Source organism: Pholcus phalangioides, unplaced genomic scaffold (genome assembly GCF_987345545.1).
Source record: "Pholcus phalangioides strain wild (caught in Gottingen) unplaced genomic scaffold, Ppha-v1.0 ptg000015l_1, whole genome shotgun sequence".
Taxonomy (NCBI): domain Eukaryota; kingdom Metazoa; phylum Arthropoda; class Arachnida; order Araneae; family Pholcidae; genus Pholcus; species Pholcus phalangioides.
Window position 1 is genome coordinate 83,925,331 of NW_028301608.1, and position 15,577 is coordinate 83,940,907.

General features: G+C 37.6%; 1 protein-coding gene and 1 non-coding gene across 3 annotated transcripts in view; both read left to right on the top strand.

The window, feature by feature from the left end:
* The window catches only part of LOC149076871 (uncharacterized), a 175,400-nt gene that overhangs the window by 151,285 nt on the left and 8,538 nt on the right, over window positions 1–15,577 (top strand). For both annotated transcript variants that reach the window (XM_089244595.1, XM_089244596.1), the window contains exons 8-12: window positions 2,617–2,769; window positions 3,270–3,353; window positions 3,494–3,639; window positions 3,791–3,905; window positions 14,806–14,919. In XM_089244595.1, the coding sequence (XP_089100721.1) occupies window positions 2,617–2,769; window positions 3,270–3,353; window positions 3,494–3,639; window positions 3,791–3,905; window positions 14,806–14,919 (612 nt within the window). The remainder of the gene's footprint in view (window positions 1–2,616; window positions 2,770–3,269; window positions 3,354–3,493; window positions 3,640–3,790; window positions 3,906–14,805; window positions 14,920–15,577) is intronic.
* On the top strand, window positions 4,658–4,729 carry TRNAA-GGC (transfer RNA alanine (anticodon GGC)). Its single transcript has one exon. It is a non-coding gene; the product is annotated as a tRNA-Ala (tRNA).

Consider the following 15,577-nt stretch of genomic DNA (forward strand, 5'->3'; position numbering starts at 1 on the left):
CAACTACCGTATAAGGCAGTGATTTCACTCAGACAACCGCATCACTCAGATGCGGTTGATTCGTCTTCGATCATCGATTTATCGTTACCAATACACACTATCAATCAAAGACTTCGATTCATTAATGCTTTATAACATACATGTCCAACCGATGGCCCGCGGGCCAAATGTATCCCTCGAAGTCATCTGATGGCGCCCACGGCCTCAGATCTAATTTTGGAAAAATTAATTAAACCTGAGCGACATATTTCCAGATCATTTAAGTGAACCGCGGTGCTGTTCCACATCACTCAAAATGCCTGCGATGCACTCCCAGATCACTTGAATGACCCGTGGCATATTTAAAAATCAACGGGCATGTCTGTAAAAAACTCGCGGCACATTTACAGATCACTTAACTGACCCGCGGGTGGTCTAAGTTCCAAATCACTGAAGCGGCCCACATTAAATGACAATTTAAGTGTTCGCGACACATTCCCAGACCCCATAAATAACCCGCGGCACAGTTCCAGATTATTTACACTGCCCAGGCACATTTTCCGATCACTCAAGTGTCACGCAGTGAAAGTTCAGAATTTCAGAATTAACGGGAGAAAGTTCAGAATATCAGAAAATTATAACAGAAATTATTCCCCAATTGAATAAAACTCAGAATTAATAAATGTTCATAATTAATGAAAAGTCAGAATTAATGAAAGAAATAATTCCCGAGAAGAAAATGCAGAATTTATACATAATTTTGGAACAGGTGAAAGTCCAGAATTTCAGAATAGATGAAAGCTCAGAATTTCTCAGAATAGATGAAAGTTCAGAATAAATGAAAGAAATAATTCCAGAATTTATGAAAGTTCAAAATTTATTAAAGAAACAATTCCAAAATTATTTCTTTTCTAGATAAAAATACCGAATTAATGGAAAAATCGAGAATTTGCGAAAGAAATTATTATTACCCTAACGGCGCGGGGAGCCCGGCGAGACCGCACCTGTCGCACGCCCCGCCCCCTTCCCCTAAATCACTGCGACATGTCATTAGAAAAATTCTTCTCCGACATCTTTCTCATCTTTTTCTTTTTCTTCAAAGAAACGAAATGGCTTCTTCCTTTTGAATGGTATTTATCTTTAGAATTCATTTACTCGACTCCATCCAAAATGGGGAAATTTAAGAGCGAAAAACAAATAAATAGAGTAAACAGAGACTTCCCGGGAGAAATTTATAGAAACCGAATGTTTATTATTAAACTCGGAAACTTTCATTTTTTTTTTTTTCTGGAGGAGGAACACACACTTTAAAAATACACGCATTCAAACTTGAAAAAGATGGAACCCATTTCCTTTTTGGCAGCCATTTTTATTTTGTTTCCCCCCATAAATTCGAGTGTTGAGTGGAGAATGATATGGCGCCATATTTTAAACATTGCTTTCTTTATTTTTTTTTCTCGTTTTCGGTTAAGAATATACGGTATGTACATTATTTTTACCTTATGTAGTCGAGACACCCCTTTTTCCTCCAGATAAGTGATAGGAATGACTCCCGAAATAAGGATTCGATTTTGATACCGGTTGTTCCTATTCCTGGGATCGGTAGTCCGCGGTCTGTCCCTGCTTAGGGGCCATTCAAGTATTACGTAAGCAGATTTTCAGCCATTTTTTACCCCCCCCCCTTGTCAGCAAAAGTCAGCAAAACACTGACTCCCCCCCCCCCCCCCCCTGTCAGCAAAATTTCCTCATCAGCTTAGAATATTTCATTACTTCAAAAAGGGATGGTTGATGACGTAAGCAACCTTCGAACCCCCTCTCCTCATCGGGGATCAGCGGACTCATCGTCCTCCATCTTTGGACAAGAACCTGGTTTTGACCCTCCAAGTGACGCGTAACCGTTACAAACAAGCAGCTTTGTGGGAAAAGGTTATATTCTTAAAAGAATTTGTTATAAAATCAGTAGTATCCATGAACGTGCCTTGTTTAAACAAAAAATATCAATTCGGATACGTTTTTTTTCACGTTTTTATTAGTTACCAGACTCTCCTGTACGATTAGCTGATGATGGTGCAAACTACAGATAGACTCCGTTCTGGACACTATTCCAACGGTGCCTCAATGATGTGGATACGTTACAAGTTTTGATAGGAGACTGGCCCTTATGTTGCGTAACGAATTTCAAACAAATTTAAATGCTTATACTAGCTAAAAGAATATGCTATAGAGGTTTAAGTAGGGGAGGGGGTTACAAGTAAGACCCATCTAAGAGAGTTGGACACCTGTGGCTTTAATAAAATCTATCTAAGTTAGAGAGGTGTCCAAGATATCGATTTTTTAGTAAGGGTGCAGTATTGCAGACATTCGGCATTATAGGATTATAGCTGGTTCCATTTAAAACTCTGCGGTGGCTCATAGCGTAAAAAGGTGTCTAAGATAACAAGTTTTACTGTATTTACGAAGACATCTGTGGTGAAAGAATATCATCTTTTGAGACGGTAAACATTATTCTATTGATGTGAATCTCGTCGATATATGTCTTTAACACGTAATTGTTATCATGTGAACCCATAAACATTGATTTGTTACTTAATGAGAAATTAACGATCAAACTGAAGGTTGATGACTTTTGTGTTTTAGGAATTCTTCACTCCGATGGAAGTGGCCGCACTGCTGACGAAGGAGCAGTTGAATGGCATCTTCTTGAACCTGAACGAACTGATCCTCGTCAACAGACAGTTCTCGGAGAAACTCAAGGATGCCCTAGACATCGCTGTCGAACAAGGCGATGAAGTAAGTCATCGTCATATTCACACACAAGTGCAGTAAACCTCCCCCCTTCCCGATTATCCGAGAACCGGACCTTCATCGAAAAAATACGAGAAGTTGTTTTTTTTTCAAGTAGTTAATGTAATTTCAATTCAATGAAAATATAAAATGCATACAGTACAAAATTACATTGAATAATATATCGTATTGAACTTATAATTTATACATGGCATTTTTCAAATATTACTTACGCACTATGCGAACAGTGCCTTCGCATAGCACGTAATGGTCTTGTTACAAGCTGAGGTTGTAATTGCTTTACTGCACCTACTGTTCGTTTTTTTTATGAATATATATGAAAAGAATCTCGATTAATCAAGGCTCGAATAATCAAAGTTCTAGTGTTCCTTTAACTTTTATCGATATTTTACCTTATTTAGTTAGAAATGTAGACGTTCCATTTTGATGAGCAAAAAATTGCCAGTGTCTGTTGTATAAAATGATCCCTTTTTCGTTATCATCAGGATTTGACGACTGTGAATATCGGTAAATTGTTCCTCGGGACATCTAGCATGCTGCAGGCTTTCGAAGTGTATTGTATCAAGCAGGTTCGTATCTTGATATGGTTTATGGTTTTGCTTTGACACAAATACTTTATGCATCACTTATCTGTATCAGAGAAATTTCTGCCAGGTATTGTAATAAAAGCTTATGACCATCTCTATGACCTCTCTTTGCCATTATTCAGAGCTCGGCATCGCTGCTGTTAAGCAATTTGGAAAAGGACAAGGAACTGCTCCGGATATTCCTGAGGGTTTCCCAAATGGAGAACTCCTTACTGCGGAGGATGAACCTGTCTGCATTCCTTATGGTTCCTGTCCAGAGGGTCACGAAGTCGGTGTCACTCTTTTTTACATTACTCTGTGTAATAATCTATCCAAAAAAATGAGTTTGAAAGGCATAGAAATTATTGGAAATGCTTCTTTTGTTTCATAATTCCGTGTTAAAGTTTTGGTTGAGATCTGGTTGTTTTGATTTTCTCCAGGTATCCTCTTCTTTTGAATCGATTGTACAAAGTAACTCCTTATCATCATCAAGACAGAGAAGCTCTAAGAGAAGCCCAACTCAAAATAGAACTTCACCTGGATCACATCAATCAGGTTTGTGTATATGGCTTTCGAATAATCCACGAGAATCAGTTTGAAAAGCGCATTAATCCTCCCTCACAGAAGGCCTTCTTACTCTTTCTTTGACATATTTTACTGATACGATATTCGTAAATAGCACTGTAAAGATTTCAAAATCTTACTCTACCCCCCCCCCCCCCCTCTGACATCAGAATTTTCGATAAGTCGAACTAACGATAACTCGAAGTTTTCTGTCGGTCGCTGCACACACACACACATTCGACTTATCAAGATTTGACTGTACTATACTTTATGTATCAAGTACATGTAAAATTAACATCAAAACCTCTCTATTTCTTTCCCTTTGATTTTGCTCTGTGTGGTACCATATTATAACTTGCACTGCAGTTAACTGTTCTTTTTTTGCATCAGAAACAGACTGATGTATGTGAAATTTTAATAGTCAGGATCTTTTCGCTTACTTTGTTAGGTACGTGCTGACAAGAAAAGAGCGTTTTTACCCTTACAGCGGCATTGAGGAGTTACAAGATTCATCGAAAGACTGGTTATTTGTGGAAATGAAGATTACAAGGAAGAAAATTCATCACTGCCGCCACGGGGACTCGAACCCTGGTCTCTCGCTTGCCGGACGAGTGCTCTACCATCTAAGCTATGGCCATATGGTTGGTCTTTGTCATTCACGAGCTATTAGTTGATTGTTGACGCCGTCCATGTACGGTGCCTTTCAACATATATATACGCTCCAAGGTTGAAATACTCTATCTGCTTCCATAGCTTAGATGGTAGAGCACTCGTCCGGCAAGCGAGAGACCGGGGTTCGAGTCCCCGTGGGGGCAGTGATGAATTTTCTTCCTTGTAATCTTAGTCTCCACAAATAACCAGTCTTTCGATGAATCTTGTATTGACAAGTGGAGAGGACGTTTCTATATGCATTGAGGAGATATCTCATCTAACTTGATGTTTTGTATTTCGGCACTATTACGAGATATCTCTCCTCCTTAAAACCCTCGTATTTCGGCAATGTTGATTTGCCCAGCTATCTCTGAATGTCAGGCTTTGTTCACAAACATGTTTTCCATCGCCCCCTCCTCCCAATATATCAGATCAACTGACAGTAAAATAATAGAAAAGCCACAGTATTTCTCTTCCTCGGTTTCTTTTTTTTATAATTATTATTATTATTCTCTGCGTAGCGGGAGTCCCGCCCAAAATCTGGAGAAAATATCGTTCTTGAAAAAAGTTGTGGCATTTTACAGAAAGTTTAGTGATTCCACCGTGACAGGTATAATGCGAATTAGTGAAATTTTAAAAACCGTTTAAAATGTTAAAAAGCAGGCTCTGTTCGAACTAAACACTTACTTCTGGTAATCCAACTTCAAGCACTTTCACAGACGTAGAAATCAACATTTTGAGTGTTCAGGTCGTTTTCTAGTTTCATATCCCAAATGTGTGCGAGGCATCATGCTCGCCAGTGCGAGTGATGAAACTGATTATGATTAATTAATAATCATTAAAGTCAACGACTGTTTTCTCACTCCAAATCGCCATCTAGTAAGAAAACCATGAAATATTTCAAAAAGCCTAATTTTTTCCACGAACCTACCATCCATATGCGTTGAATGGCATTCAAATTTCTGCTCTTTTTCCTCACTTTCAAATTAAATGTCGTCTTTTTCAACATTTATCCAGTTGGGGGGGGAAAAATTTATTTTTCTTTCCGGAATTTTTTTTTTTTTTCACTTAATGGATTCTCTCGTGAGAGGAATGTACGAGTGCGCGTATTATAAATGGCAGGGAAAGTTCCTCCGTCAATATACGTACATATGTATAAACACCAAGTAAAAAATAGCAAAGAAAGATCTTAGAAATAATGTTGTTTATTCTAAAAGCGCAATACATCTTTCTCCATCTTTCCCTTCTTTTCTTTTTGCTTTCTGGAGCCTTTCACAGACGAAATTCTTGTATTTCAATGCCTTGAAAACTTCCAAGGCGCCTAAAGGGCTTCCATAACCATGAGCATTTGAATGTTGCATCAGTCAGTCCATCCTTGACAACTTTCCAAAATGAGGTACCTGAGGATAATATCACCACGCTAAACTCCGGTTAGTTAGTTCTCTTGAAGGTAATTTGGGAAATTTTCACTGAAAAAAACGACCAAAAAAAAAAATAATCTAAGGTTAATCTCAATGGAAGAATACTACGTCTATTTTTCAGCCATATCAAAAACAGTGATGGTAGTGTCATTGGTTTTCCCTTAGCATTCATAATTTTAACAAATCAACAGACTTTTTACTCCAAATTTTTCATGGAAAATAAAAAGAAATGAAGCAAATTTTCAATTGAAAAAGCAAAAAATGTAACATCGTGATACAATCGATTCCCGTTATATTGAACATTGAATTTGATTGTCGTGCAGCAAATATAGGTTACGGTCTAAAAATTGAATCAAATTTTGAATGCGTGAGAAGTTCATCGGACTTTTTAGTATTCTTCTTTTGAATGCCGTCATCTGACTTAGTGACATCTGACCAAAATGAAACGCTGATGTGTGTGGACATTGGCAGACGCAATGCTATAGCGAGCCCGTAGCACTACACTTACAAGCATTGTGAGATGATCGTCCAAAGCGCTGCAAGTATGTCGGAAATGGACCATCGATTCCCGTTATAACAACCCCACGTTATAGCGACCATTCCATTACAATGACAGGCAGGATAAGTCCCAAATGTTTTCATAGAAAGACTATCATACATGTTTTACTTCGATATAACGACCCTCCCAATATAAAGTCCGTTTTCGACGGGACGAAGGAGGTCATTATATCGAGCGTCGACTGTATTAAAATGAAAATTAAAACCGTGGAACAAAAATTCCAAAGTATATTCAAGGATCAGAAGCAACAAAATTGCAAAATTTTATTTTGATTTTAGTGCAAATAGAAAAGGGAAAAACTGACAAAATTCGTTGCATCACATTTTTGTAAAAAAAGAAAAAAGTTTATATTCACACATACATGCAGCGAATACAGTCAAGTTAGCCATATATAAAATCAGCCTACTAAAATTAATCAACTAATCAGGACGAATTCTATCGAGCTAAATTGCTACCGGTGCAGTCAAAAAATCGTGGAGAAAAACTACTATTACAGAGATTAAAGAATCAGAATTGATTTAGAACCTGGATATTACTAAAATGCTAACAAAAAAAAAAGTAACAAATTTACCCATTATATGCCAAAACTCTATTACCTTTTTAAAAAAAAAAAATTGTGATAACGTGAATGAAATGTGAAAGGAAATCTGTTTGACGGGAAAAAAGTTTTATTAAATTGAAAATATTTGCATATTAATTAATTTTTTGTTATGTATTAAAAATTTTAAATAGAGTATTTTTATTTAGTTTATAACTTTTTCAATAGCAGTCAGTTCCAAAAATTTAGGTGCAACAATCGAAACTATAGAAGTTCCACTGCTCAAAAAGAAGAGAAAACAAGCGTCTCAAAAAAAGGGACAATCGTAAATAATGGGTTAACAATGCGAGCGTTTTTCAATGTCGCTACGGTTTAATATGATATTACCATCACCTAAATATGCACCTCTCACTCAAGTAATTTAAGCTATATTATACAGTACAGTAGAATCTCGAAGTGAGTGGGACCGAGACCATCTCCGATTATGTGGGGGGAAAAAACTTTTTTGGGGGATTTCCCCTGTACTGGTTGTATGAGTATCACTGTATGGCATGATGTAAATGACAAAAAATTAAGAAAGTTAGTCCATTCTCTGGAAACCGGATTTGTCAGCTTCATTTGATGAAATATAATTGTTCTAACTTGTTTTCTTTGAACGTATATGTTCGCACTCCCTCCTAATTCAACGGTCGAACTCTACAGAAGTTCTTCTCAAACTTTTGCACACTCGTGGCTCTCTTCCCTCATCATCGTTTATCCGCGGCTCCCCAAAATAGTTTCGAAAAGGACCACTTCATAGAACTGAATGGTACACATCAATATCGACAGCTTTGCGCGACGCCCCTAACAAAGACTAGCGAGCGATGCCACTTTGAGAAACACTGCTATACAAATTAGGGCTACCACGACCCATGTCCTCTTCAAAGGCTGACTGGTGCTCCTGCTCTGGCAGCCTGATATGAATGTTATTATTACTTTTGGTTGTATTCTTTTAAACTATAAATACACTATAGAGGGGCCTGTGAAAAATTCTATCCCGAGGATACGCCGAGGACCCAATCTAGGCTTCTTCAAACTGAAACTACTCACAGGAAAAGGGAAACAAAACGACACCAAACTCGTTCGCACCGATATACAGTGTTGAGAAATGGTTTCATCACCTCGGACATCCGGAACCTCGAACTTCCCAGATTCGAATTATCGAGACTCTGCTGTAGTTCTATTACTAGTAGCGTCGGAGTCGGGGATGCTTATTTTGTATGCTTGTTGCAGAGCCCTCTCGGAATAAATTTAGAAATCGAAGTCTCTGATCATTTGATCATTGATCATTTTTGTCGCACCACGGTCATTTTCTGCACACGAGGGCTAATTAGACCGGGACCTACAATTTATTGCCGATTCCGAACGGCAGGCTTGTTTTGTATACTCGTCGAGAGGTTGATGCGCTAACCCCTCGATGGGGGACTCCCTGCGGTAGCAATTTTTTGCTGCGGTCAAGTCGCCGTATTTTTGTTGTACCCCTGTGTCAGGAAAGTTTTCTGACAAGGACGAACCGGGTATCGAACTCGCGACACCTCTAAACATCCTTTGGTACTTTAGGCGAGTATCTTATCGACCGGGCTACCGCGCCCACTCGAAGTCTCTAACATAAAAACTCAAATAGAGCACCCGCAAGAACAAAACACTTCCAACGCTTCTGGTTCCACAGAATATGACCATCACCCATGTTGGTCCCTTAAAATAAGAAAAAGAATACAGATTTACTGTTTTATCGACCTGGCCATCAGATAGCATATTTGTTTTTTATTTTTCATCAAGTTATTACTTCACCACCACCACCTCTATTTAGGCAATTGAATTGGCTTATACTTTCACACCGAGCACAACTCAGGTCTATCACCATCTATGGGCGATTTACTACCTAGTGAATTGTGCCAGAAGTGTAGCTGTGTGTGTACCTAACAGTCTGAGTGTGTATTTAGTGTTTTATTTGATTTTTCAGTGCCGCCATGTATATTTCAGAAGTGAAGTGAGTGATGTGTTATGATTGAATTACATTTGTACTGTTTGTAGGTCTGTTGCTCTTTGTGGCGAGACTTTTTAAAGGGGGAAATCGGCTCGCATTCGCGCCTTGAAGTTGGGAACCGCAGAAAACCAATTTCAGCCGACCACCACTGTGGCGACGGTGGGGTTCGAACCCGGTAGCTCGCGACGCGAGTCCGTCACAATGACCACTCGACCACCACAGCGGCAATTGGCTTATACTGAAGCTGTACGCATGTAGCATATCATTATTTTTGTCATAAACTTGAATCGGGAAGATAATATGAATGGGCTGGGGGAAGGGATCCAAATGCAAACATATTTATTCAAGTTATACGCATGCAAATTAAGGAGACAACCATAAAGTGTTTTTTATGAGGAAATATCACGACAACCGTGAATTATTTACGTGCTACCAAGTTTTTGATGATGATGTTTTAAGAGAAAAAAATGACGTTTTCCTTCAAAACAGAAGAAAAAAAAGATTTAAAACGAGACAAGAAAATACGTTTCTTTTGGCTCCGGTGCCAAAAAATTCCAAACATTCGAAGTGAAACATAGCGGTAAGGAACGTAGGATATGACAAGATATGTGCTATGATATAAATATATGTGCTTACATATGGAAACATACGTTTTTGTAGGTGGTGGTGGATTCGTTTTCCCCCTTGTGTTTATGGAGTCCTCGGTGGCATTTTAAAAAACAGTGACGTCTGTCTCTCTATCTCGGATGCTGTTGTGTGTTTACATGTTTACGCTCCCGAATACGTTTCTTTACAAAGGCTTTCCTCCAAAAACAACCCATACGTAACATTTTTGAAGTTATCATCAAAAGGCATCTTTAAAAACCTTCTCTATCTTCTGATGAGATTTTGAGCTAACTGTTGAGAACTTCCGCGATATCCAGTCGTAATTTCTCTGAAACTAAATCACTCGCTCTCGTCATAAATAATGATATTTCGCCGTAACAACCCAGCTAATAACGGTTGTATTTTATCAGATGTAATACTCAAAATGAATCTATTAATCCCTTCCTTAACTCTTTTACGTGTTTACGTGTAGGCTTTCAGCAACAAATTTGGACCATTTGCAGTTGAACTAGCAGAGATGAATCTCAAAAAAGTGGTATTATTGTTAACACATATGGAATTGAAAGAAAAAAAATTGAGAGGAACAGGTTTTCCATTCTTTCTCCCTCTCCCAGCTACCCTTTCCCTATGCATGTAATACTTTCTTTTTACTCGTAAAACCGTACCGAGGGAGAAAAGAAACAAAGTTATTGCTGAGGTAGAGGAAAAGAAGAAATGAAAGAATTTTCGTTAATAGTGTTACCAATGAAGAGCCTCGAAAGAAAGGACAATGCGTGAATGTATTTCTTTCATACACACAGGGACGAGATATCTTGTCAAAAGGGGGGGGGGGGTTGACGAGAACGCTATTCAGTAGTGTAAAGTCATACACACGGCAAGCCCTGTCTTTATGAGTGCCATGTTCATGGGTGTAGTTTCCTGTCCAATGTCAAGGTAGATTATAATTCAGATATTCGTGAATTTCGATGTGGCAGTGATAGGGAGCACTACTTTTTTTCCAAAAATGGCGTCTGTACGCTAGAGCAGACTTTGCCTCGACTAAATCTTGATGACAAATAAAACTTTAAAACCTTACGTTTTGACACACAATGAGTGCCGTTAGCGAAGTTATCAGCATAGACCATTTATAACTTACTTTAGAAAACTGAAAACAAAAAAATGTCACGCTAAATATTCATATAAGCAATTTTCATGTTCCCGATATATTTATTTCTCAGTGAAAATAATGAAAGTTCAGTCGGACTCACGTATAGCAATGAATACGGATATCGCGAAGTTTTACTTATAACGAAGTTTCTCCGTGTCCCGTGAATTTCGTATTGCTTACCTATGTTATTTCGATTGATTATAACGAACACCGATTTCAGTAGAGTACGCCTGTAAGGAATTTTCGACCGATTTTCGAACATGCAATCGTAACGTATTTTATTTCTTTGTAATCTTATCTGTAAATTTACCTTTCTGCTACTGATTTTGCAAATGCCTCCTTCCTTCGCTAAGAAGACATTCTAGTGGAGCTGTTTTGGGTACTGTAAAATCCTATTTTGCTTTTTTTTTCTACTTTTCTCAGTTAAATCTCATTTCGTTTGCAGAAAATCTCGTTAGGAAGAAAGTATTGAGGTTATTGATTCCCAAGAATCTAACCTCCAAACCACCTTTAGTGCACATTTGCCATTCTCGAGCTAGAATCGGATGTTGGTTCTGATGGTCTCATCGTTTGAAAATTAATTTCGATAATGTTCAAGTGCAAAACGCCACTCGTAACTTCAAAAATTGTAGCTATACAGTTGGTTGAGGGCCAAAAATAGAAAAATGAAGTGAGGTATGAGACGAAAAAAAATTGGAGATTTGTCGAAGTTCATTATTCTTCCCTTTAAAATGGTTGGAAAAATGAAACGAAAAAATTTTCCGGTGTCCGTGCTCTTACTAAAAGAAAAAAGCATTATATTACGCATGCTTATTTGGTCATTTGATCATTTTTGTCGCAAACCTCCAAAAAAATTATAAAAGTATAGGCAAAATTTTGAGCCCAGCGTGTTGATTTCCGGATGTTAAAAAAATTGTCTGATTCTCTAGCACCAATGCTATCAAGATCAAAATATGAGTACGAGGTTGAATAATTCATTGTATGTGCACGGGGAATTTCGGAATTTTAAATACTATTAGAGTTGGTGAATGTAATGATCATTTGATCATTTTTTGTCGCACCACGGTCATTTTCTGCACACGAGGGTTAATTTTAGACCGGGACCTACAATTTATTGCCGATTCCGAATGGCAGGCTTCTTTATTATACTCATCGAGAGGTTGGTGCGCTAACCCCTCGATGGGGGATCCCTGCGGTAGCAACTTTTTCTGCGGTCAAGTCGCCGTTTCTGTTGTACCCCTGTGTCAGGAAAGTTTTTCTGACAAGGACGAACCGGGTATCGAACTCGCGACACCTGTAAACATCCTTTGGTACTTTAAGCGAGTATCTTATCGACCTGGGCTACCACGCCCCGCTTGCTTATTTGGAAAAAATGGCTTAACCCTTTGAAAACCCATAGAAAAGCGTGAAAATAGGTGGCTGTCCCACCGCCCTTCAAAGGGTTTTAAACGCATAACGTACGAGTGCACAAAAATATGGGGAGGGAACAAAGGGCGACACACATATTTTTGTTGATGCATTCAATTATACGCGAGATTTATTGAATCATTATTAAACTATATTGTTTTAATCTATTCATCTTAAAAATGATCAGAGAACTGAAAGATGCGTATCGTGCTTTTGAAATGTTGTACAGTATTTTGTTTAAACACATCATTTTTCAAGACGGTATGGATATAACGAAGTTCGCGTATAGCGAATAGTTTCGCTGTTTTTTCCTTACTTCGTTATGAGTCCGACTGTATTTATTTCTTGATTGTTTACCTTGTAAAGTGTTAATACTATTAACGAAGCTGCGCAAAACACTTTTACACGGCAAGCTAACGTCGAAATAATACGTATTGAATATTAGGAATGGTGATGATTAGAATTTTTCATCCAAAACCTAGAAAGAGAGAAAATATCCAAGAACTATTCTAATTTAGCCTTTCTAATTCCAAGACGAAAACAAACAAAACTTTTAGAGTCTATAATTTTTTATCCTCCAAACTAGTGAAACTAATATAGTCTTATCCCAGCAAAATAATAGTCTTTCTAGAACATTATCATCTCTTCATTATTCCTAGATATCATTATGAATTTTTTTTTAATATTTGTGCAAATATATTGGAAAATTAATTAATATTCGCATATTTCGGTTCGGGGTTGTTTTTTTTTTTATGGTCTTTAATTTTTCCTCTCTTAAAATTGTTGTTGGGGCCCTCCCTGATTGTAGAATAGACTTGTCCTTGCGAGACGCCAACTGAACACACAACACTTCTTATTTCTTCTTTTTTTTCTGGTTATGAATGTTTCTTCTTACGGTTTTGCTTTTCTTTTTACTTCTGCGCGGGAGGAAGCTATATTTAAGAAGTCGAGAAACGAACTCGTTGAGAAATCTACGGGAACTCTTCCTACCGAGAAGAACTCTCTTTCATTTAAGGTACATCATCATAATTGATAGTTGCGGTGGTGAGGTTAGTCACTGGTAGTAGTACATAGTTTCGTACATACATGCACGTGCTGACATGAACATGGTGCAGGCGTACGAAGAAGAGAATTGCGAGTGCATGTCTTGTCAGAGAGCCTTCGCTAAACATTGTGGAATCGAAGAAATTATCAACTGGAAAGTAAGTCACAAGCGGCCTCTTTTTTTTAAATATTCCGTCCTCCACTCACTTCTTGTTCTCGTTCCAAGACAATCTTGCATGCCAGAAATCGTTGTCGCACACGTGGATTCGTTGAACCCGGATACTTCCAATGGGACGAATATCCTCCATTATTAGACCGAATTCATTTCTGAAAGTTTATGTTTCCATTATTCGTTTAAATAATGTATGTACGTTACCGAAAAATCCAAAAGACCGGTAAAACGTAGAATTCACCAAAGACTAGCAAACTAGTAAAAATCAGAAAAATGCTCATTAACGTTTTTATTTCAGGTTTTTCTTTGAATAAATTAGCAAAACCAATCGAGGAATTCTACTGGTGATTGAACCGACACACGTGATTTTACTAATCTTTACTAGCTAACCATCATTCACTTATCATTTTTTAATGCTAAATATTTATTATCAATATTAGTTATAAATGCTAGTTGATTATGCATTTCTGAATGACATAGCAGAAAAATTAATTAATAATAGCAATACTCATAAACGTTTTCATTTCGTAGTTTAAAAGGTCTTTTGACCACTTCACTTTGGTATAAATCTTAGAATTTCACTGTTGTAGAGGGTTGCAATATTGTTTATCGCATGATCAAAAAATTTCCAAGTCGTGCGCATCAGTCAAATCAGGTTTCAAGTAGCTCCGTCTGATACTTAAAATATACATTAAAAACATAAATGTGTCAACAAGCGTTGTTTTTGTGAAGAAATAATTTACTTCGTTCAAATTTTTCTCAGCCAAGATGATGCAAACCATTTTCATCTCCACGTACAAATTTTTTTCAGGATTTTATTAATAAATTTTATGCAATAAATCACACTTTTCCTGGAAGAAATCTTAAACCAAAGTTCAACTTAAAAGTTCAACTCTAAGTGCTTCCCGCTGATGAAAGTCCCCTTCCCCCCCCCCCCCCCCCGAAGTTTATATTCATCATTTTTCTAACTCGACACTCACATAATCCTTTAAGTCAGGGTTTAACTCCCTGAGGTCAAAAGAAAAAAGTTCTACAGTGAGGGAAGGCAACCCACACGTTTGTGGTGCCAGGGTCTGAAAGGGTTGAATTTGGAATCATAAAGCGCAAATGTCGAGTTGTTAATGCAACTGTTCTTACGCGATTTCTTGTTGAAAGGATTCCGGCATAAAAGCCTTGCATTTGATTTATCGAAATTTTTCCTCGATGTGCTTAAGCATTAATTATCTGGTATCATATCAAGCGACAATGTGTCGTATCGATGCTGCATTAATTTCGTTTTGGTGTTAACAAAAGAAATAATGATTTAATGTTTTCTTAAAGCAAACGAAAGGAGTGACGGGGACAAAGATCTGGAGGAGGTTGTCCAACATTTCAGCTCCACACAGGAGGATTGCGTACAGTGTCTCCGACATCGGAAGCATACAGTTCAGAAAGGTATTTACGCATAGGGTTAATTTTGTTGTTCAAAAATAGCATTCCATATATCACACATACGTTTCTTTGTTTCTTTCTTTCAATCCAAGCACAACTCGGGTCCATCGCCATGGGCAATTTACTACCTAGCATGGGTGGATCTAGAGCTCGCTGTTGGGGGAGGGAGTGATAATAGAAAAAAAATAACAATAATAAATTGTTCTGAATAGGTTGACCATAGTCCTGCAGTTTGTCCCGTATTTTCAGTGACAGTTCGGTTTTTTCCTCCACCCCGACTTTTCCTGTAAAAATGCCCAGATTTTTACCATTTTTTTAATCGAAATTTTCTTGAATTTTGAACTCAATTTATTTAATCAAACGTTTATACAGGTAATTTTCAACCGATTGATTGAATGTAGTATTATCATATATTCGAAGTATTATCATATTAGAAGTTTCGTAAATTTTATGAATTATCACAATTCGTAGATATAGTTCCATATAGAGATCCACGCTTACTACCTAGTGAGTTGCACCGGAAGTGGAAGGGGCACACTAACAATCTAAATGTGTATCTATTGTGTTATGCCTGATTTTGCTGAGCTGCCATCTATATTTCAGAAGTGAAGTGTAATGATTGAATATTTATACCTTTTTGTGTAGGCCACCAGTCCAACTG